The sequence below is a fragment of the Cervus elaphus genome, chromosome 20, assembly GCF_910594005.1.
Source record: "Cervus elaphus chromosome 20, mCerEla1.1, whole genome shotgun sequence".
Classification (NCBI taxonomy): domain Eukaryota; kingdom Metazoa; phylum Chordata; class Mammalia; order Artiodactyla; family Cervidae; genus Cervus; species Cervus elaphus.
The window spans coordinates 54596386-54620013 of record NC_057834.1 but is presented as its reverse complement, the minus strand read 5'-3'; the positions used below and the strand labels follow the sequence as shown (position 1 = coordinate 54620013).

The window sequence follows — 23628 nt, the reverse complement described above, 5'->3', positions numbered from 1 at the left end:
CCCCATAGACGGCAGCCCACCAAGCTTCCCCGTCCCTGGGATTCTCCAGGCAAGAACGCTGGAGTGGGTTGCCATTTCCTTCTCCAGTGCATGAAAGTGAAAAGTGAAAGTGAAGTGCCTCAGTTGTGTCTGACTCTTAGCGACCCCATGGACTGCAGACTACCAGGCTCCTCCATCCATGGGATTTTCCAGGCAAGAGTACTGGAGTGGGTTGCCATTTCCTTCTCACACTGTGAGTGAAAGTGAAATCGCTCAGTCGTGTCCGACTCTTTGTGACCCCATGGACTGTAGCCTACCAGGCTTCTCCATCCATGGGATTTTCCAGGCAAGAGTACTGGAGTGGGTTGCCATTTCCTTCTCCAAAAGAAAGCATTAGTAAGGGACAATAAAGGCAGTGGAATCTTGTTTTGCCCAAGTGATAAGCTCAAGACAAGGCTCTAAGACTTACCTATCTTTTCATCTTAGAATCTGAATTCAGAAGAGAGGTGGCTGTCATAGGGATGAATGCTAACATGGCTATTTGAAATTAAAAAATGAAGTAAAAAAAAAAAATGAAGTCAGACTTCTCTGTCAGAAAGTATGTCAGAGCTGGAAGAGCCAAATATGCAGCTCTAAGGATTTGACAAAAATATAAAGTATAAGATTCCATTTAGAACTATATGGTCAAAAGAAACTTACATTTTTAACAAAAAATTACACAAAACTGTTCAGGACTGGGGGAAACAGAGACTCTTGGAGGGCACAAACAAAATCTTGTGCACACCATAACCCAGGGGAAAGGAGCAGTGACCTCACAAAACTGAGGCAAACCTGCCTGTCAGAATTTGAGAGTCTCCTGCAGAGGCATAGGTCAGAAGTGGTCTACTGAGGGGATGGGGAACAGGCAGCAGCAGCCCTGGGAGGGGTGTGTTGGCATAAGTCCTTTTTGAAGGTTGCCAGTAGCCCTACTTTTGAAGAAAGTAGGGAAAACCACTAGACCATTCAGGTATGACCTAAATCAAATCCCTTATTATTATACAATGGAAGTGACCAATAGATTTAAGGGACTAGATCTGATAGAAAGAGTGCCTGATGAACTATGGACGGAGGTTCATGACATTGTACAGGAGACAGAGATCAAGACCATCTCCAAGAAAAAGAAATGCAAAAAGCAAAATGGCTGTCTGAGGAGGTCTTACAAACAACTGTGAAAAGAACAGAAGCGAAAAGCAAAGCAGAAATAGAAAGATATGCCCACTTGAATTCAGAGTTCCAAAGAACAGCAAGGAGAGATAAGAAAGCCTTCCTCAGTGATCAATGCAAAGAAATAGAGGAAAACAATAGAATGCGAAAGACTAGAGATCTCTTCAAGAAAATTAGAGATACCTAGGGAACTTTTCATGTGAAAATGGGCACAAAAAGGACAGAAATGGTATGGACCTAACAGAAGCAAGAGATATTAAGAAGGGGTGGCAAGAATACAGAGAACTATACAAAAAAGATCTTCACGACCCAGATAATCACGATGGTGTGATCACTCACCTAGAGCCAGATATCCTGCCATGCGAAGTCAAGTGGGCATTAGGAAGCATCACTACGAACAAAACTAGTGGAGGTGAGGGAATTCCAGTTGAGCTCTTTCAAATCCTAAAAGATGATGCTGTGAAAGTGCTGCACTCAATATGCCAGCAAATTTGGAAAACTCAGCAGTGGCCACGGGACTGGAAAAGGTCACTTTTCATTCCAATCCCAAAGAAAGGCAATGCCAAAGAATGCTCAAACTACCACACAATTGCACTCATCTCACACACCAGTAACGTAATGTTCAAAATTCTCCAAGACATGCTTCAGAGATATGTGAATCGTGAACTTCCAGTTGTTCAAGCTGGTTTTAGAAAAGGCAGAGGAACCAGAGATCAAATTGCCAACATCTGCTGGATCATCGAAAAAGCAAGAGAGTTCCAGAAAAACATCTATTTCTGCTTTACTGACAATGCCAAAGCCTTTGACTGTGTGGATCACAATAAACTGTGGGAAATTCTGAAAGAGATGGGAATACCAGACCACCTGACCTGCCTCTTGAGAAATCTGTACTTAAGTCAGGAAGCAACAGTTAGAACGAGACATGGAACAACAGACTGGATCCAAATAGGAAAAGGAGTATGTCAAGACTGTATACTGTCACCCTGCTTATTTAACTTACATGCAGAGTACATCATGAAAAATGCTGGGCTGGATGAAGCACAAGGTGGAAACAAGATTGCCAGGAGAAATATCAATAAGCTCAGATATGCAGATGACACCACCCTTATGGCAGAAAGTGAAGAAGAACTGAAGAGTCTCTTGATGAAAGTGAAAGAGGAAAGTGAAAAAGTTGGCTTAAAGCTCAACATTCAGAAAACTAAGATCATGGCATCTGGTCCCATCACTTCATGGCAAATAGATGGGGAAACAATGGGAACAGTGTCAGACTTTATTTTTTTGGTCTCCAAAATCACTGCAGATGGTGACTGCAGCCAAGAAATTAAAAGACGCTTACTCCTTGGAAGAAAAGTTATGACCAACCTAGACAGCATATTAAAATGCAGAGACATTACTTTGCTGACAAAGGTCCATCTAGTCAAGGCTATGGTTTTTCCAGTAGTTATGTATGGATGTGAGAGTTTGACTATAAAGAAAGCTGAGTGCCAAAGAATTGATGCTTTTGAACTGTGGTGTTGCAGAAGACTCTTGAGAGTCCCTTGGACTGCAAGGAGATCCAACCAGTTCATCCTAAAGGAAATCAGTCCTGAATATTCATTGGAAGGTCTTATGTTGAAGCTGAAACTCCAATACTTTGGCCACCTGATGCAAAGAACTGACTCATTTGAAAAGACACTAGGGCTGGGAAAGATTGAAGGCAGGAGGAGAAGGGGACAACAGAGGATGAGATGGTTGGATGGCATCACCGACTCAATGGACATGAGCTTGAGTAAACTCTGGGAGTTGGTGACAGACAGGGAGGCCTGGCATGCTGCAGTCCATGGGGTCGCAAAGAGTCATACACGAATGAGTGACTAAACTTAACTGAACTGAGTAGCCCTACCATAGAGCCTGTAGACTCCAGGATTTGGTTGCCTCAGGCCAAACAAGTAACAGGGAGGGAGCAGCTCCTTATTGCAAAATTCAGGCTTAAATTGGAAAAAATAGGGAAAACCACTAGGCCATTCAGGTATGATCTAAATCAAATCCCTTATGATTATACACTGCTCAGTCATGTCTGACTCTTTACTACCTCATGGACTGTAGCCTGCCAGGTTCCCACCAGCAGAAAATTGGATTAAAGATTTACTGAGTATGGCCCTGCCCACTAGAGAAAGATCGAGTTTCCCCACAGCTAGTCCCTCCCATCAGGAAGCTTGCACAAGCCTCTTATCTTCAGCCATCAGAGGGCAGACAGAAGAAACAAGAACTAGAATCCCATAGTCTCCAAAATAAAAACCACAATCACAGAAAGCTAACCAAAATGATCATGTGGATCACAGCCTTGTATAACTCAATGAAGCTATGACCCATGCCATGCAGGGCCACCCAAGATAGACAGGTCATGGTGAAGAGTTCTGACAAAATATGGTCCACTGGAGAAGGGAATGGCAAACTACTTCAGCATTCTTGTGTTGAGAATCCCATGAACATCATGAAAAAGCAAAAAGATATGACACCAGAAGATGAGCCCCCCAGGTGGACAGGTGTCCAATATGCTACTGGTGAAGAGCAGAATAACAGCTCCAGAAAGAAAGAAGAGACTGGGCCAAAGTGGAAATGACGCTCAGCTGTGGATGTGTCTAGTGGTGAAAGTAAAGTCTGATTCTGTAAAGAACAAAATCGCATAGGAGCCTGGCAGATTAGGTTCATGAATCAAGGTAAATGAGACATGGTCAAGAAGGTAATGGCAAAGTGAACATCAACATCTTAGAAATCAGTGAACTAAAATGGACAAGAATGAGAAAATTTAATTCAGATGACCATTATATCTACTACTGTGGGCAAGAACCCCTTAGAAAAAATGGAGTAGGCGTCATAATCAACGAGTCCGAAATGCTATATTTGGGTGCAATCTCAAAAATGACAGAATGATCTTGGTTCATTTCCAAGGCAAACCACTCCACATCACAGTAATCCAAGTCTATGCCTTAACCACTAAAGATGAAGAAGCTGAAATTGACGGGTTCTATGAAGACCTTCTAGAACCAACACCAAAAAAAAAAAAAAAAAAAAAAATGTCCTTTTCATTATATGGGATTGGAATACAAAAGTAGAAAGTCAAGAGATATCTGGAGTAACTGGCAAGTGTGGTCTTGAGTATAAAATGAAGCAGAGCAAAGGCTAACAGGGTTTTGTCAAGAGAATGCACTGGTCATAGCAAACAGTCTTTCAACAACACAAAAGACGACTCTACATATGGACATCATCAGATGGTCAGTACCGAAATCAGACTGATTATATTCTTTGCAACCAATGATGAAACAGCTCTATACAGTCAGCAAAAACAAGACCTGGAGCTAACTGTGGCTCAGATCATCAGCTCCTTACTGAAAAATTCAGGCTTCAATTGAAGAAAATAGGGAAACCACATAACCATTCAGGTTATGATTAGACACAATACTCAGTCATGTCTGACTCTTTGCTACCTCATGGACTGTAACCTTCCAGGCTCCTCTGTCCTTGGGATCTTCCAGGCAAGAATACTGGACTGGATTGCCATTTCCTTCCCCACCTGGATCTTCCCAATCCTGGTGTCGAACCCGGGTCTCTTGTGTCTACTGCATTGCAGATGGATACTTTACCTCTGAGCCAGAGGGGAAGCCCCAGTGAAAGTGACAAATAGAGTCAAGGGATTAGATCTGGTAGACAATAATACCTGAAGAACTACGGACAGAGGTTCATAACACTGTACCGGACATGGTGACCAAAACCAACCCCAAGAAAAAGAAATGCAAAAAGGCAAAGTGGTTGTCTGATGAGGCCTTACAAATATGGGGCCTTACAAACAGCCAAGAAAAAGAAGAGAAGTGGAAAGAGAAAAGAAAAAAGGAAGTGGAAAAGTGGAAAAGAGAAAAGGAAAGATATATCCAACTGAATGCAGAGTTCCAGAGGATAGCAAAGAGAGATGAGAAAGCCTTAAGTGAACAACGCAAAGAAATAGAGGAAAACAATAGGATGGGAAAGACTAGAAATCTCTTCATGGAAATTGGAGATAGCAAGGGAACATTTCATGCAAAGATAAGCACAACAAAAAGCAGAAGAGATAAAGAAGAGGTGGCAAGATCTTAATGACCCAGATAACCACGATGGTGTGGTCACTCACCTAGAGCCAGACATTCTGGAGTGTGAAAGTGTCAACTCACTGGAAAAGCCCCTGAAGCTGGGAAAGATCCCGGGCAAGAAGAGAAGGGGGCAACAAAGGATAAAATGGTTGGACAGCATCACTGACTCAATGGACATAGTTTGAACAAACTCCAGAAGATAGTAAAGGACAGGGAAGCCTGGCATGGTGCAGTCTGTAGGGTCACAAAGAGTCGGACACGACTGAACAACATAAAGTGATTGGGAAGATTAAATTAGTATCTTTATATAAATTGCTTAGAACGGTGCTTCATATATAATAAGTGTTATACAAGAGTTAGCTATTATTAATGAAACTGCTTAAGACATCTGCAAAATCAAAGCTATTCAATCATTTATATTTCCATCAAAGAGTAAATATTAATATTTACAGTATACCAGGCAGTGTGTTAGATGATAAGGATTCAAAGATGACAAGTATAGTCCCTTATACCCAAAGTTTCACACATTATTAGGGAGGACAAACATTTAAGCAACATCATAATATTAACAAATAAGTGTTCACAGTTGAATAAACTAACTAAAATTATTTTACTGAGGTTTGGACTAAGTACTGTTGAACTGCAGAGAAGATCAGAGAAGGCTTCCCAGAGAATAAGACTTTTAATTTTGAAGGATAAAAGTAGAAGCATAGAAAAGGTGGAAAAGGGCATTCAAAATAGTTGTGATAAAGATCCCTGTCAATCAGTCCGACATGATTCAGCAACAAAACAACAACCTTAAGCCAAATATTTAAGAGTCTCCATACTCACTTCTACAGAAAAGATTAGAGAGAACTAAACTCAGACATTTCTATGATCTTCCACAACTTTACATGTTTCTCTGAATTACGGCTGGAATAAAATACACCCAATTTTTCTCCATATGCTGTGCCCCAATGTTTAACTCTGCCTTACTCTTTTTTTTTTTTAATGTATGATTTCAGGTGTTAATTTCCCCAAGCAAAACTGGGTACACTATTCTCTGCATAAGCAATTGTTGGATTTGATCTAAAAGGTTTTTTAAGTTGTAAAAAAAGCAACTAAATTAATTTGTATAAAATAATTTAAATTCTGTGTAAGACAAAAGAGTATAATAATAACCTAATTTACAGTCATAATTAGTATTATGATTTAATACTAATGATTAAATGATTTAATTGATTAGAATCAATTTATTCTGGGTTTCTTATCAATGATACAAACAACTCCAAGCCAAATAACTCTGTATAATAAATTACACTAAAAAACTTCGAAAATAATTGTAATGACTACTATTTACCCCAAGAACAGATATGACACATACCTGTGTCTGAAGGACGTAAAAAGTCTGTGTCACAGGTGAAAAAGGTCTGATGGTCCTGAGCTGACAAATTCATATCATAGTATGTAAGTGGCTCTTTACCAGTCACCCAAGTGTATCTTTACCAAAACACAAGAAAATATGTAAATTGAACGTGAGAGAGCATCAGTCAGTTACAATAGACACTACTTAAAACTCAAAATTTACTACTACATTTTATTTAAGGACATTTCAAAGGCTTATTGTAATCAATAAAACAAAAGAGATAACCTACATAAACTACCTACAGTACAATAATAAAACATCTAAAACCAAAAGAGAAAAGGCTAGATTATTCAACAAACAGTGCTTCAAATTGAATCTAAAGGGATAAAACAATTTGATTGCAACATATACCTCATTAACTGTACTTAAATTCTCAGTGAATTAGAATTAAATATGAAAAGTAAAACTATAAAGAAGCTAGAAGAAAACATCCTAAAACCGTCAGGAATTAATAGCAGATAACAAGCTGGCTAATAAATTAAAATAACTAATTTTTACTTTTCACCTATAAAATTGGCAAATATATGTCATCAAGACTGAGGTGGGATATCGATTCACACATATTCCTGTTGTAAACTGGTATTTACATTTCTCTTCCCAGTAATCAATTATATAGTATCAAGAGTCTTAGTGCCACAACTACTAAAGCCCGCATGCCTAGAGCCTATGCTCCAGAACAAGAGAAGCTACGGCAATGAACAGCCTGTGCACTGCAAGGAAGAGCAGCCCCTACTTGCCACAATTAGAGAACAGCCTGGACGCAGCTATGAAGACTCAGCATAACCAAAATTAGTTAATTAATTATTTTAAAAAGAGGCTTAAAAACATTCACACCTACTTAGAGAATGGGCAAATGGAATTCCATTTTACCACTCTACTTTTGTTTATTTTTGAAATTTTTCAACATTAAAAGAAGAAAAAATTCAAAGGGAAGAAAAAAACTGTTCACACTTTTTGATTCAGTAACCGTAGTGCTACAAATCAACTCTAAGAAAATAATCATATATGTGAATAAATATTTATATATAAAGATATCCTTCTAGAGTAAATGTTAACAGTGAACTATAATCTGTGATCTGGAGAGGGGAGCAGTAGATAAGTTATACATGGTGCCTCTACAATAAAATATAGTACAACTGTTAAAATTCATGTTTTAAAAAAAAAAATTCATGTTTTGAAGTAATTCTGTGGGAAATTCACATATGGTGAATTTCATATATTATGATGTTCAAGTTTTGTTTCTATATATGCATATATAGAAGAGAGTCTGGATGGAAACACTAATAGTGGTTATCTCTTCATGGGAGAAAAACGTGATTTTTTTACCTTCTTTCTATACATCTCTTTATTTTCCAACTTTCTACAGTGAACAGGTATATATTTTGCAATCAGAAAAGGCAGTTTAAAAGCACATTATATATACATGATCAAAGATTTTAAGTTATTTAATAAGGTGTCTTGCTATTTAAAGTTTTCAGCTATTTTGCAAGAAACTATCATGAAGAAAAAAGAAAAAGCAAGTCCTTGTTCACTTAGCAAAGTTGGGTACACATTCTAAAATCATAAAAAAAATTTAACATTCTATATTAATCCCAAAATGATTTGAAGCAGTTAAAAAATATATGTATAGTGTCAATAACTCAGGGCTTCCCTGGTGGCTCAGCAGTAAAGAATCCACTTGTAGTGCAGGAGATGTGGATTCAATCCCTGGGTCAAGAAGATCCCCTGGAGAAGGAAATGGCAACCCACTCCCGTATTCTTCCCTGGGAAATCTCAGGGACAGAGGAGCCTGGCAGGCTACAGTCCATGGGGTCACAAAAATCAGACACAATCTAGCAACTACACAACAAAACAACAAATCAATAACCTAAATTAGAAGCAAATTTTAAAAGACTCAATAAAGTAAAACAAGGATTGGGCCATAAAATGGCCCACAGCAAAGAGTTTTATAAACTTGCTAAAGGTTGGCTATAATACAAGTCTAAGCTTCCCAGAACCACACAATAATTACCAATGCATTTTAGACTTTCACATTAAGACAAACTAATCATTCAAACAGAAGCATTAAGAGTTCCTTATCCTGGGCTTCCCGGGTGGCTCGCTGGTCAAGAACCTGCCTGCCAATGCAGGCATGGGTTCAATCCCTGATCCAGGAAGATCCCACATGCCCCAGAGCAACAAACCCTGTGTACCACAACAGTTGAGCCTTTGTTCTAGATCTCAGGAACCACAACTACTGAGCCCGTGTGCCACAATTACTGAAGCTTGTGCACCTAGAGCCTGTGTTCCACAAGAGAAGCCATGACAATGAGAAGCTAGCACACCACAACTAGAGAAAAGCCCGCACAGCAACAGAGACCCAGCACAGCCAAAAATAAATAAACAAGTAAAATTATAAAAAAGGGTTCCTTATACTAAGAAATTTCTCTTTAAGATTTTCATGAAGTAGATACTATAAGATAACAAGAATAACAGCCTAAAAGCTTTTTAATAAACAGTGAGAAGTTCAAGGACCTGTTTCTTGCAGAATCCCTTAATATAGGGCAATTGCATCTATCAGAAAAGGCTAGCTTTGACTTCCCAGGATGTGACTGTCCTACACTATCAAGTACTTATGCACAAGGATTACTGCTTAATCATTTTGTATCCCTGTCATTTTGTACAATGCCCACATACAGTAGAAAAAAACTATTTCTTGTTCAGTGAATTAAGTAACATACCCCATGCTATCCCCAGGTAAAACACAGCCCCTTTCCAAACAAATAAAGTTATCTTTTTTCATAAGTTTCAACAGTTTTCTCATTTAGAGTAAAAACCAGAAGAGCAATGGACACAGTAGTATAGCTAGGAAATGGCAATATAAAATGCAATATAAAAATAGCATACCCTGTACTGCTGCACAAATGAAATTTATATTCACATTCAGATTGATATTGTCTAGTAAACTGTCAAATAACTGTCAAACTTTAAATTGAGCACGTATGCACAGGAATATGCTGACATTTATAATTTTTCTTAACCTCATGAATTCTTTGAAAAGGCTTTCTGTCATAAACCAAGGAGCAAATGTACACTTATTATATATCACAAACATGGCTTGAAGCAATGTTTCTCATGATAAAAGTAAACATATTCAAGACGCAGAAAATTAAACTCTGGGCTAACCATTTTACCTTATTATATATCTGTAACTCCAACTAGAAGAGCTATGATGTATCTGTAAAAATAAATGTTTCCATAATACTTTTACTCTAAAACCACTGTCATAATTATACTGAAAGCAAAATGTAATACCTCCTATATTCTGCTCCTCTGAAAAGATTTAGAGGATTTCTCCACACTTTACATTCTAAAAAAAAAGCAAAGAGAAAAAGGGGGGAATTAAGACAGTTTCACCTAATGTAGTTAAATACTAATTCAGCCAACATGCTAAGCACAATGCTGGCCACGTATAACACAAAGATGAATAAGGCATGGATCATCCCTGCTGCCACGCAGCATATATTCAAATCTAGTTATTCCCTTATTTCTGCCTCTGTAGCCTTTCGTCCACAATTGAAGTACAGAACTTACCATATTACAAAGTGACTATCTGTTTGGTTTTCAGTTGCTCCCTTTAAAATACAAGCTTTTAAAACTTTGCTCATTTTTGTATTTCTAGAACTTACCACAGAATCTGAACTAACTTGTTTAACTGAATTACATGTGGCATGAGAATCAGTTATGTAAACTATCACCTAAACTGTGTGAAAAGTGCTATGGTAGAGAGATGTTTTGTTCTAAGAATAAAAAGGAAGTGATTAAGTTTGCTCTGGAGAAATAAGGGGAGACTTTAGAGAGGTGACATTTAAACGTTGTTTTTGTTGTTGTTTAGTCATTCGATGGACATGAGTCTGAGCAAGCTTCGGGAGTTGGTGATGGACAGGGAAGCCTGGCGTGCTGCAGTCCATGGGGTCACAAAGAGTCGGATATGACTGAGCGACTGAACTGAACTTAGTCACTAAGTCATGTCTGACTCCTTGCAACCTCATGGACTGCAGTGCGCCAGGCTTTAAACTTGAATCCTTTAAACTTGAACCACTGTAAAAAATGAGTAGAAGGTTGCTAGATGAAGAACATTCTAAACAGAAGTAGTATTAAAAAACCACACAGCATAGTTCAATTAGAGTACATGGTGGAAGATTAAAGTACACGGTAGAAGGTGACAGGGCTTCCCTGATGGCTCAGATGGTAAAAAACCTGCCTGCGATGTGGGAGACCTGAGTTCAGTCCCTGGGTTGGGAAGATTCCCTGGAGAATGGAAAGCCAACCCACTTCGGTAGTCTTGCCTGGAGAATTTCATGGACAGAGAAGCCTGGCAGGCTATAGTCCATGGGTTGCAAAGAGTTGGAGATGACTGAGTAACTAACACCTAAGAAGGTGAGGAGAGCTGTAAATTAGGCTACAGAACAGACTGGGGGAAACTACATAAAGAGCTTAGATATTATTCTTAGTAAGAAGCCATCAAATGTTTATAAATAGAAAGATAACAAATATCAGGTCTTTGTTTAGATCAGTAGTTGTCAAACTACCATTCATGGAACTGCAAAGTAACAACACATTCCATAATAAATGAGAAGGCATTATTTGCCTTTTTAACTTTTTGAGTGAGTGAAGTTGCTCAGTCATGTTTGACTTTTTGTGATCTTCCCAACCCAGGGATTAAACCCAGGTCTCCTGCATTGTAGGTAGATGCTTTACCGTCTGAGCCACCCTGAGAGTGAGGGCATCCTTAAATTTTGTACCCCAAGCATCTGCCTCACACTAGTGCCAGTCCTGCAAAGTTGGGCTGATGGTACAAAATCAATGGTTTGTAAAACTGCGGGTATTTTAAACTAGTAGTCATTGGATTCCTCACCCCTAATCTAGTAAACAGGCAACCAAATATGAAAGTTGTCTTCAATATAAACAATTGTTTTTTGAGCTGAACTTTTTTTTTCCATGGTGTATCACTTTTATCTGAAAGAATCACCAAGAGACAAATTTATAATTATTCAGATAAATACCTGGCAGACATTTTTCTCAATGGTGAACAAAGTAGATCTGTCAAATTCAAGGAAGAAAAAAACAGTACTTGCCGCTGATGATAGAATTTGAACTTTCAAGTACAATTAGAATTTTGAAAAACTTATATTAGTTACCATGAACTTGACAATTTCCCAATACTTAAAGGCTTTTCTGTGAAATTAGTGGTGATATTAATAAATCTCATTTTAAAAAACTAACAATGTATCAATATTTGGAAGACATGCCTAACTCAGTGAATGAGTATTTTCTAAATGAACAATGAAAGACCCATTCAAAATGGGACACCAAGGGATTTTAATGTAACAGAACATGAAGAGTTAATTGGCATAGCATCAGTTTCATACTGCAACTAAACTTCAAGAAAGTATCTAAAAAAAAAAAGTATCTCTCAGTAAATTTTGCTGTTGTATTAAAAAAGAATATCCACAACTTTCTGAAAAGGTTATTAAACTATTCTTCCCTTTTCCAACTACGCATCTGTGTGAGAACAGATTTTCTTCACAAATGTCAACCAGAACAACATTTCACAACAGGCAATGCCAGAAGCAGATATGAGAATAAGCTATTTTTCTTTATTAAACTAGATAATAAAGAGATTTAAATGAATGTAAAGCAATGACAGTCTTCTGATTAAAATTTCCTATTTAGGGAAATATAATTATTTTTCATGATATGTGTCTTAGCTCAGGCTGCCATAACTAAATACCATAGCTTGGGCATAGTTATATTGGAGGTTAGAGCTTCAACACATGAATTTGAGGTGGGGGAGAGACACAGTTCAGTTCATAGAAATATGTTAACATGCAATGGGTTTCTGTTATTTTTAAAACAATTGATAAATATTGTTAAAATTTGTTTCAATTTCTAATATGGTAAATACTGGGCATATAATCAATATTTAAACAAAAGCTCTGTGAGGTACTCAATAATTCTGAAGAGTATAAAGATTCCTGGATCTAAAAAGTTTGAGAACCACTTTCTTATAGTAAAGGGAGAAAATGTGCTAAAAGGAGAAGTATCATAGGCAAGGAAACTAGTTAGGATGCACAGCAATAATCCAGGAAAGAGATATCTAAGGCCCAGATATGGGGCAATGAATGCTGAACTAAAAGAAGGCAGAGCAGAGTCAAGGTAATTTTTGAGGGGAAAACAATGAGGGTCAATAGTCTGGAGAAGGAAGGGGAAATAAAAGAGATATTATCTAAAACAACTCAAAGATTTCTCTTATGGAAATTAATAGATTTTAGGATTGTGGAGAGTATCTATTGAAAAGATAATCAGCAGCTTCACTTTGGACTGTAAGCTTAGGATTGCTGAGGGCCATCAAAGGTGAAGATTTCTAGCAGAGTTAGAAATGTGGGTCTAGAACATAAAAGAGAGCTTGAGGGCAGAAATTTAAAATTGGCTCTCCCAATACATATGTCTATGGACAACAATATTATAGAATAAGATGCAGATACCTAGGGAGAGAAAGTGGAACCAGAGAACTTTGACTCAATCTCACAATAGGGTGTAAGACTGTATAATGCATTACTGTTGTAATTATTTACAACTGGACTGTGAGCTTCCTGATGACAGATCTATGTCATATTCATTTTAACATGACTTATTCTTGAGAGCTTGTCTGGAGGTTCTAGCAGGGGAGCGCAGCTACTCGTATACCCTTGACCAAAGACTGGTCCTCCTCTCTTGGGAATGGTCATACTCCTCCACCGAGCACGCAGCTTTGGAAGGGATGCACATGGAGTGGTTAGGAAGGAAGGGGACACCTGCCTAGCCAGCCAGATAAGCCGAATCAACCCTGGCGATCAATGGGGTGACAGATGTTGCAGCCAGATCGCCCTCACATCCAATATGCCTTATTCTTAAGAGTTCTATAATTATTTTATGAAAGGGGAGAAAGGAGAAGAGGAAAGAAAATTACCATTATTCCTTCCCGTACTTCCTGAATGGCTGTCAACCCCACCCCTACTAATCCTGGTCAACTCCCACTCAAGCTTTATGGCTCAGTTTAAATGGTTCTTTCTCAAGAGAACTTCCCTGACCACACATAAAAAGTGCCATCAATTTCACTCAGGTAGTATTCTTCTACTAAACTAATATAAATTTCAAGTTTAGTTTACTGAACAAATGAGACATTATGGCATTCTACAGAATTAACTCATTTGTATTATTATTGTATGATTATAACCTACACCAAATGAAAGTGAAAGTGAAGTCACTCAGTCTTGTCCAACTCTCTGAGACCCCATAGACTGTAGCCTACCAGGCTCCTCTGTCCATGAGATTTTCATACCAAATGAAAGGAACAAATAATCCAAAAATGTCACTTCTATTTGGCTTCAAAGATTTTACTTTCTTAATTGTATAATTACCAGATACATATAGAAGAATGGTCTACAATTTAAGTATGACAACAGAATATTCATACATTGACAAGAGATTTTGATGTCTTTGTAAATATACTGACAAGAAAAAATATTTTTCCTAACTTTGTTCTCTTGGCAGAGATGGCTAATTGTCTCTGTTCTCTCCTTTATCAGTAATAAGATCCCCTTTTCACCTGGGCACATGTACATTGAGAAAATGATTACAATTTCTAACCCCCCTTACAGCTAGTTCTAACCATTTGATAAAGATCTGACCAGTAGAAAGTAAGTCAAAATAGTATGTAACGCTTCTGCGAAGTATCCTTGACTGCTGTGGGGAAAGTGTCTTTCTCCTGACCTATTCTCCTTCCTGCTGACTAGAATGTGGGCATGATGGCTGAAGCCAGAGCAACTGTCTTGGAACACAATGAAAAACTGCACAGGATATGGCAGGCTAATAAAACAGGAGTCAAAAAAAAAAAAAAAATAGAAGGAGTCTAGGTCTCTGACGATCATTGCTCTCCATATCAGCCATTAAACCTGTATTTAAAGGAAAGACAAATTTCTATTGTTAAATGTTTTCTATCTGCCACTGTCAAACACAATCTTAACTATACAGCTCTAAAAACATTTCATTTCACCTGACAAATTCTGCCTGCTGGTTTCGCTTTCTCTGTTGTTGGAAGGAGAACCTGGCTCTGAAATGCTGCTTTCTGTTCCTCCCATCAATGGTCGCAAATGGCTTACAGAAACTTGCTCAATAAAAGATGTGCCATGCTTATGAAAGTACCACCATTCAAATATCTGTGACAAAGAGAAAACATCTTTCATTTAAAACAGAACTGATCAGCAGATATGAGTTCAAATCAAAACATTCTCTCAAGACGTCCCTGTTTAATTCAGTCTTTTAAATGTACTTTCCTTCCAAAAAACAAGCCAAACGCAAGATTCCCTGATAACACATACCAAGCCGAGGTAAATGCCTTTTTATAGCTTTGTCATAAAATTCAGACAAGCTTAGGCAACACTAGAAGAAACATGTCTGTAAATAAAGCATTTAAAAAACAATAAGTATTTAAGCTATAAAGAATATGTTACGTTACAATGTCATTTGAGTCTATCTGTAGCGCAATTAAAAGAAAAATAATTTTGAAACAACTAGTATGATGTGCTTAACCACTACACTAGGGTTAGAATGCCCACACTGACTCCCAATTCAGCCATACTTTACCTGTGTGTTTTGTGTAAGTCACTTAAATTCTCAGAGCCTCAATGTCCTATTGAGCAAATATGGTTGACAAGAATTAGAAGTTCTTCTGAACAATAAAGTACTAATCCAGTATTTGGCAGTACTGTTAATGTAGGTTAAGAGTCAGGTTGATTCCCACATTGAACCATTTAAAAGTCAGGATATTCCTTTCTTTCTGTTTCCACGGTTTATCACTGCTATAAGAGGAAATCAAAAGCAGCTCTCTGTGCTGAATTAGCAGAGTGTTTCATATTTGGATACTCCGGCCTTTTCAGCTCCCTTTGCTGGCTTCTCTGGGTGTGAGCTTAAACGACATATCCGAAGGCAATTTTTCCTGATTCCACAGAATGAAAAACTATTTTATGTACTCCCATAGGTTCTTTTTTTCCTTTCAGAATAAACTTTGTACTCATAATAACTAAACAACTGGCTTTGCTGCTATTCTTCAAGCTCCCAAGCACACAACCTCTTCAGGTAGAGATAACACAGCACAACTAGCTTCCTCATTTCAGGTGGTAAAAGAAATTATAAATAACTTTGCTAATAAAAACTCATCAGTAGTTCAAGGGTAATGACACAGTTCAACCTTTAAAATGTTACTTGAATTCCTAATTTTTATAAATTTAAAACTCTGATTTGAAAAAAGTAACAAATTTTAAAAACTGTTTTACGTATTATATGTTATGAATCAATATTATATGTGTGTGTGTGTGTAAGTTTTCTCCCCTCCTTATAAACAAGAAAATTAGGACTCAATTCATGTTACTTGCCCAAATGGCAGAGTCAAGACTCAAAACTTCATCTGCTGGTTGCAAGAGCAATGCTTTTTCCACTATATAAGCTGTTTAAAGATAGTTTATCTCCTTTATTTAGATTTTTATCAGTTCAGTTCAGTCACTCAGTTGTGTCCAACTTTTCGACCCCATGGACTGGAGCATGCCAGGCCTCCCTGTCCATCACCAACTCCCAGAGTTTACTCAAACTCATGTCCATTGAGTCAGTGATGCCATCTAACCATCTCATCCTCTGTCATCCCCTTCTCCTCCCGCCTTCAATCTTTCCCAGCATCAGGGTCTTTTCAAATGAGTCAGTTCTTCACATCAGGTGGTCAAAGTATCGGAGTTTCAGCTTCAACATCAGTCCTTCCAATAAATATTCAGCACTGATTTCTTTTAGGATAGACTGGTTAGATCTCCTTGCAGTCTATTCTGTGGCAAAATATGCTAAATTATGAAAAGGATTTATAAATCAATAAATTTTTAGGCTTTTAAAAACAGTTTTCAATAAAAAATTTAAAAAATAAAAATAAAAACAGAGTTTTCATCCAGAATTCCTCAACAATTTTTTTTGAGTCGAGAGAAAAGTCTCTTTTTCATCTGGCATTTCTCTTTAACAAAATGGCCAAGTGTCTCTATAGGAAAAAAAAAAACAAAACTCCAATACAAATGTTATTATTTTTACATTTCTACTATAGTTACAGAGCACCACCTAGAGATGAGAAAAAAATTTAGAAAAATTTCATTCGCCATGCATGCCATAATACTTCCTAAGATTTTTATCTGTAGCAGTATTTTTCCAAAGTTGACACTAGGAAACACTAGCTCCTAGGGATGTTAACAAAGATTACAAATTTTTAAAAAATCTTTTCAAATTAAAAATGATAGCATGGTTAAATAAAGCAAGAGAAAATTGAGTTAAACAGGTTTCTTTTTTGCGTAACTTCTTAGAATAACATGGCCAAAATTCAACAAGTGCTACTATGTTGTTCCAAGTTTTCACACACATTATCTCAGTTAATCCTCATAACTATGAAACTGATACTATTTTTTATTTTTTTTGCCAAGTCAGGCAGCTCATGGGATCTTAAGGTTCTGGACCAGGGATCCAACCCGGCCTTCAGCAGTCAAACCAGGGAGCCCTAAACCAATGGACCACCAGGGAATTACCAAGGTGATACTGTTATAATCCCCAGTGTACAGATGAGGAAACTGGAGCTTTAGAAAAGTTAATTCATTTGCTCAAAGTCACACAACTAAAGTGATGGTTAGTCTACTCTACTCTTAAACACTCTAGAGAGGTAAACAGCAGGTAGACTATAAGCCCAATTCAAGACACATATAAATTTTTAGTCTGCTCAATGTTGCCAGCATTAAAGTACTGGAAGACTTAAGATAAAAACTTTATATCCAGGTTTTCTTGAAATCATTTGAAAAAATTGGAAGTTCTAGTAATACTGGTCTGCAAATCTACATGGCAACAATTATCTTTAGCCTTTTCTAGAAGGAACATAGTCTTTTCTAGAAGGAACATGTACTGTCCAGATAATCCAGTCTTCAAAGTAAATAAAAATTTTATTTTTTACATTCTGCCCATTTTACTCATTTTTGTTACCTAGCCAAGCTTACGAGCACTTAGTGGGGGAACTCACCTCCCATTACACTCCCCACCACACACACTCTATTATATGCAAATGAATACTACCAATCTCTAAAAGTAGCGAGGAAGTTGCAGTGTTTTTTAAAATGCTTTTTCACATTTTAAGAATGCTAATCTATAAGTATTTATAATTACTATAATAATTTAAACAGATTTGATTTTTAGATAAACACCAAAGCATGAAGGAAATGGAAACTACTTACAAATATTAGTCCTGATATCAAAGAAGATGTCCCTGTAAGTGCCACATAGAATTTGGGTGTCAATGAATTTAAAAATACTGTCACTGCCAAAAAGAAAAAAACAAATCAAAGTTTACAAGTACTGAAGTTACAAATATGTAGGTGACTTTATGAGTGAAGGAACATAAGTAGATTAATATCTAGTATGAGATTCATTTGAGAAAGTTGTAATTTTTTAAAAAGCTACTTTGCATTCTTATTGTATCATTATCTTAAAAATGCCTTCACACATGTAAGGAGATCATTTAGCTTGCTGTTGAGAATAAAACCAAGAACATCATAATTTAGACAAGAACTTTTGCAGTTCCATCACTTATATTACCAAGGCAGATTAAAACTATTTCCTAATTATTTTGGTGAGATCCAAACCAGTGTTTCAAGTTAGAGGGAAGGAAATAGTGTATGTATTTGACAGGTCACCTAGAGAGGCAAAATAGCCCAAAGAGAACAGCAAACTAACTGCTTCCTATATTTGATTCACTGAAAACCTGGACCAGACTCTTCACTTCAAATAACAGTCTCATAAATACTTTGGGTTTTAGAAAGAAATAAAAATCTGTAAAGTCATCGACTCTCATCTGAATGGCATAGTTAATATATAGTTAATATATATGTAAAAAAAAAAAAGATAAACTCAATGAGTAACATTTCACTGAGTGTACAAACCACTAGTAAGCACTTCATTAACCTGTAACAGAAACACCAAATTAGCTTTTTCAAACAGTATAGGAAGGTCAATTCATCTAGCTTGTTTTAGTGTGTTAGTTGTATCTGGATTTACATACTCAGTTCTTAAAAAGCCCAAAGTATTTCAGAACATTATCTCAGTCTTTCATGTTATCTCACAGGATAGAAAATGGAACACTTGCCTTCTCTTTCTACAGAAAAATAAAACAACACTGACAGTCAAAATCGTCACCCAACAGAAATACTTTCATTTTAATCTGAGGTTGCCGATTTGTAATGACATAGTAAGAGGCCCTGGCTCCCATCCACTCTGACCCGGCTACAGCTAAAGAATATTTGCAGAATCCAAGGGATCGTCACCTCGTAGATGTCTTTGGGTCTTCAGCCCACACTACACAGCAAGCTCTCTACGAATGTTGAAAGAACGAACTAAGGAAAGTACCCACTACTGTTTGTGGCTCTCTTTCTCATTACTTCCTGTACTGTTCTATTGTATGACTCAAGATAAAGCCTAAAACAGAGAACGGACAAAAATATAACGGAAACTGTTTCTTGACAAAGCTATTTTAAAACATAAGAATAGTTGGCAAAGATCGTGGTGTTTTCTCTTAGATGTTGTTTGAGTGTGGGTTCTCTCAGCTCAGTGGCGGGAGACTCAAAGGGTGTGTATAAATTCTGCATCCAGTTCTGAAATTGCTCTCATCGGCCCTATCACCTGAAGCTTACAGCTTGTCAGGTGGTTTCTCTTAGGGCTCAAGAGGGCACACGAGAGAGGGCGGATCTTAAGAGTTCGGGGAGGAGCCGGCGACTGCAGCTCAAGTTTGACAATCAGCTGCGGCCTCAGAGAAAAAGAATCCACTCGGTCGCTTAAACTAACTCATACTCCAAGGCTCTCCCGTGATAAGGAAATCTCTGCCTTTTGGCCTTTGCCCCCGGCACCTCTAACTGCCCCCTACCCCGCACCGCCGCCCGTCCCCGGGGAGCTCTGGGCCTCTCACCCGCTGCCAAATTCTCACACAGCCTGAGCGGGACCCTTAGAGCGTAAAGCAGCCCCAGCCCCGCCACGAACCACAGTGAGGCCCCAATGCCCGCCAGGCCAGCCCGCAGCCGCTCCCTCCAGCCCAGCGGCGGGCTTAGGCCGGGAGCAGGGGCAGAAGGAGACGCCGCAGCAATCGCTGCTTCACCTAAGCCGTCACTGTCCGCCATCTTGCCGCTCCCGCTGGCGCCGGGAGTTGGGAGGGGAGAAGGGCAGGAAAGCGGGAGTCGGGAATCCTGGGATAGTGGCGGACTTAAAGTTGGCCTCCGTGAAAACTGATAGTCCCAGGGAACGGGGACGGAGATGTGGAAAGTGGAGGAGCGCCCCAGGACTGAGCTATCTATTCCTTCCGAAGGAGGGAAAGGGCGGATGGCGGCACCTATTCTGGAGGAACTGAACTGTGACCCCGGAGTGAAGTTTTTAGCCTCCAGACGAGTGAGGGTCGCCTTCCACCCCATTCCTAGGGTTGAAAAAGCCACCAACCGTTCCAGAGTCCGAGCAGCACTACACCCTTTGGGCTCGGCTGGCATGGAGAGCACTGGTACTGGGAAAATCTACAGGAGTAGCGACAGCAATTTGGTTGGCTGGAGCTCGGGCGCCAATACCAGTCGAAAAACTCTCCCAACGTCCCATAGATGAATAGGGAAATGGCTGGAGCTCGGGCGCCAATACCAGTCGAAACACGCTCCCAACGTCCCAAAAATGAGTGGGGAAATAATTGTAACTCGGTGAGAAAGATATTAGATTTAAAGTTAGCCGACTTCCTTGGGCGCCGAGCCCCGGGGCCATACCCCCGCCCGTAACTGACATGGCGCTCTCGCGGTCGGCGTTTCCGGGCGGGTCCTTCCGACGGCCCTCGCTGTGATTCCATCATTCGGCTTTCTTCCCGGCCTCCCTCGCGCCAGGGCCGGGCTGGGCCAGAGCAGCCCAAGATGGCCGACTTCGAGGATCGGGTGTCGGATGAGGAGAAGGTAAGGGGTTCGCCTCTGTCTCTTGCCTCTTCCTGGGACAGGGAAGGGGGGCCCGACCTGACTGCGGTGGGAACCCCGGCAGTGCCCCCAGGAGAAGGAAGCTTCTCGGCCTGTGCCGGCATACGTTCTCCGCAGTCGGGACGCTTCGCTGCCCTCTTGAGGGGCTTTCCTCTGCCTCACGGTGGCCCCAGTTCCCCATTCGTCAACTCTCTTTTACTGTTGGGCCTGAGGCACAACCCAGTGGTCTTCCTGCGAAAGAAGAGACCTTCCGTTATTGAATTGTGACTGTGGACCTATTTTGTATTTGAGAAAGGGGGCGATGATGATGTCGCGACGAATCAAGAAGCAATTATTTTACCGCCTTTAGCTGTTGGGGCTCACCCCATCCCCCCATTTTTAGATACGATTGGGGCTAGTTTAGGGCGAGTCACTTCCTGGTCAGGGTGGCCTCTTAACTTCCCTTTTGCTCCTCCTTCCTCAGGAAGTGATTTTGCTGTCACGACTCCTCGACAGGGAGAGGTCTCTAATGTCTTGGCCGCCTATCCTCCTACACCTCTTTTCCCACATACTACCGGCTAAACGAACTCGCGATAATAAATGTGTGAGCCTCAGGGAGATTGGCTTCAGAATCTGAACACGCTTTTCTCTGTAACACACCTTTGATTGTATGTATACGGCCCCCTCGGTGACTCTGTCCCTTAGGTCTAACAGCCTTTCAACGATAATTTTTGAAAAACAGTTTTCGATTTTTTTCTTAACAAGATTAGCCAACGAATTCTTTCTTTTTTAACTCCAGAAAGGTTTTATGTCGCACATACACTTAATGTTAACATATGCAAGTCTGGACAAAGCTTCCTGCCTTCTTTGGTGCTCCACTGTGATGTCTCTGATTATAGTTGAACTTGTCTGTGTGTAATTTGTATGCTTATTTCTTTAAAAGTGTCTTAAGTACAAGAGAATATTCCACCTTAGGTGGAATAATTCTTTTCCTGACAACTGCAAATTTTTTATAACAGTTTGTCAGGGTTTTCAGTAAATAGGTTAAAGATTTTAGAACTTGAGAACATTATAATGATTTCACAACATAATTCGTAGTAGGACAAGGAATTATGTCTTGTTTCCCACAGTGACTCTTACAAAATGTACACCTCTGAATACTCTGTTAATGTATCTGGGTTTTCTTGGACTGTTTATGATCCAAGAGTCCTCTGTATGGAATAACTTGGTATATCATATAAGCCATGCCATTTTGAAATGCTAAAGAAAGCGCTGAACATTCACAAGCCATTGAACAACACTTCAGAATTAGATTTTCTCTTACTTGGAAATTGATTCTCGTAAATGTATAAGATTTAACGGGGCAAGGGCATTTTATACTGTATGTGAACTTATGCTAGGGAGAAAACTATTAATATAATAAAGTGTTTATTCTAAAAGTTATAATTCAGATGAAGTTAAATTACAATGAAAATCATGGGATAGCAAAGCATTTGTTAGCCCAACTGATGGTCCACATAAGCAAAATTTCACTAGAATTTAAGATAATAAACTTTGAAGTTTACCAGTGTTGGGTTTTTGTTTTTGACACAGGATTAGAATGCCCTTTTTTTGTTTTTAGAATGCCTTTTTAATTGAACTTAGAGGAGAAATACCTACTTCAAAGTGTAAATTAAGATGTCTCTGGATATTGACAGTGTTGAAATTAGTAACATTAAAAAAAAGCCTTAATTTTATAGCAGCAGATCTGTGACCAGTTTTCTCTTATCTCCCAGCATACTTCTTTTGCTAATTTTAATAATGACATAGCAAGGAAATCATAGTTAGTAAGGTAAATCTGCCCCAAAAATGTTGATGAATTTTATATTCAGTAAACAGGTTTTAGATTAACTGCATTGTCTTCATTAGAGTAGATAATTAAGAATAGCTGATACAAAAAAAAAATCTCATGTAAGAAATCCATATGACTGAGATTACTGAAATTTTGTTAGATTTTTTATTCCTAGAGATGAACTGATATGTATTTCTCTGTTGTGGATCAGTAGGTAAAAATAAAGGGCTTTGACTTGAAAGATTACTTCCATTTTCCTTCAACTTTATACTTGACCTCTTTTTCTCCAGGCTCCTGATGCCTTTTAACTGAATTCATGAACTGAAAAAGTATTTTTCTGAAAAGACTTGTTGATATGAATACATTAGCATTCGTAAACAAAAAGTTACCTTTAAGCAAGATGCTTGTTGTACAAAACTTTCACAATCAAGGCACTATTACAAAAAAGATATTTTCAGCCTTAGTTTGTATATTGATTCTTCCTTGAGGGTGCTGTAAAGTTTTCATTTTTTTCTTTTTTTAACTAAGATCTCAACTGCATTTGATTTTATTTTTTGTAGCACACGTGTGTCATGATGCCAAATATATTTTAATACTGCTTTTTATCTTTGTTACATTTTCTAAAAACAGTGAGCCCAGAGGTGAATTTGGTGGTGATGGCCTCAGATTTCCTTGCAAATGTTTCTGTAAAAGCTAGTAAGATCAACCATTCTCATAACTAACTGCTGAAGTTTTTGTCACTTTATAAAGAGGAAGTTGGGTTTTTTAACTTCTGCATTGTTACCTGAAATGGTCATGATGAGCTGCCTAAATAAAACAGGAAGTTGAAAGTGTAATAACTTGCAAAAATAAATACTTTTAGTTGTATCCTAGAGTTCAGTTTCTGAGAATGAGTTCTACTTATCTAGTAGAGAGTCTTCAGTTACATGGTTCCAAATGCTTTACAAGACCAAAATGAAAAGATACCATAATTAGGAAATTTAAGGTATGAGATAAACTACTTGTTTGTATTCTTTGCACCGACTGTTTCCTTTATTTCATGATTCAACATTA

General features: G+C 38.5%; 2 protein-coding genes across 9 annotated transcripts in view; one reads left to right on the top strand and one right to left on the bottom strand.

Annotated features, from left to right (window-relative positions):
- The window catches only part of ST7L (suppression of tumorigenicity 7 like), a 91962-nt gene extending 71914 nt beyond the window's left edge, over positions 1 to 20048 (bottom strand). For 6 of the 8 annotated variants that reach the window (XM_043876580.1, XM_043876582.1, XM_043876581.1 and 3 more), the window contains exons 1-5: positions 19739 to 19977; positions 18015 to 18097; positions 14768 to 14930; positions 9985 to 10039; positions 6649 to 6764 (exon numbers count right to left, since the gene is read on the bottom strand). In XM_043876580.1, the coding sequence (XP_043732515.1) occupies positions 6649 to 6764; positions 9985 to 10039; positions 14768 to 14930; positions 18015 to 18097; positions 19739 to 19946 (625 nt within the window). In that variant the 5' untranslated portion in view covers positions 19947 to 19977. Of the gene's footprint in view, positions 1 to 6648; positions 6765 to 9984; positions 10040 to 14767; positions 14931 to 18014; positions 18098 to 19100; positions 19252 to 19738 lie in introns of all 8 variants that reach the window. The other 2 variants (XM_043876586.1, XM_043876585.1) reach the window with 2 other exon arrangements.
- Positions 20049 to 20490: 442 nt separating this feature from the next.
- Positions 20491 to 23628, top strand: part of CAPZA1 (capping actin protein of muscle Z-line subunit alpha 1) — a 42220-nt gene continuing 39082 nt past the window's right edge. Inside the window, exon 1 of the mRNA XM_043876588.1 lies at positions 20491 to 20747. Coding sequence (XP_043732523.1) covers positions 20709 to 20747 — 39 coding nt within the window. The 5' untranslated portion in view covers positions 20491 to 20708. The remainder of the gene's footprint in view (positions 20748 to 23628) is intronic.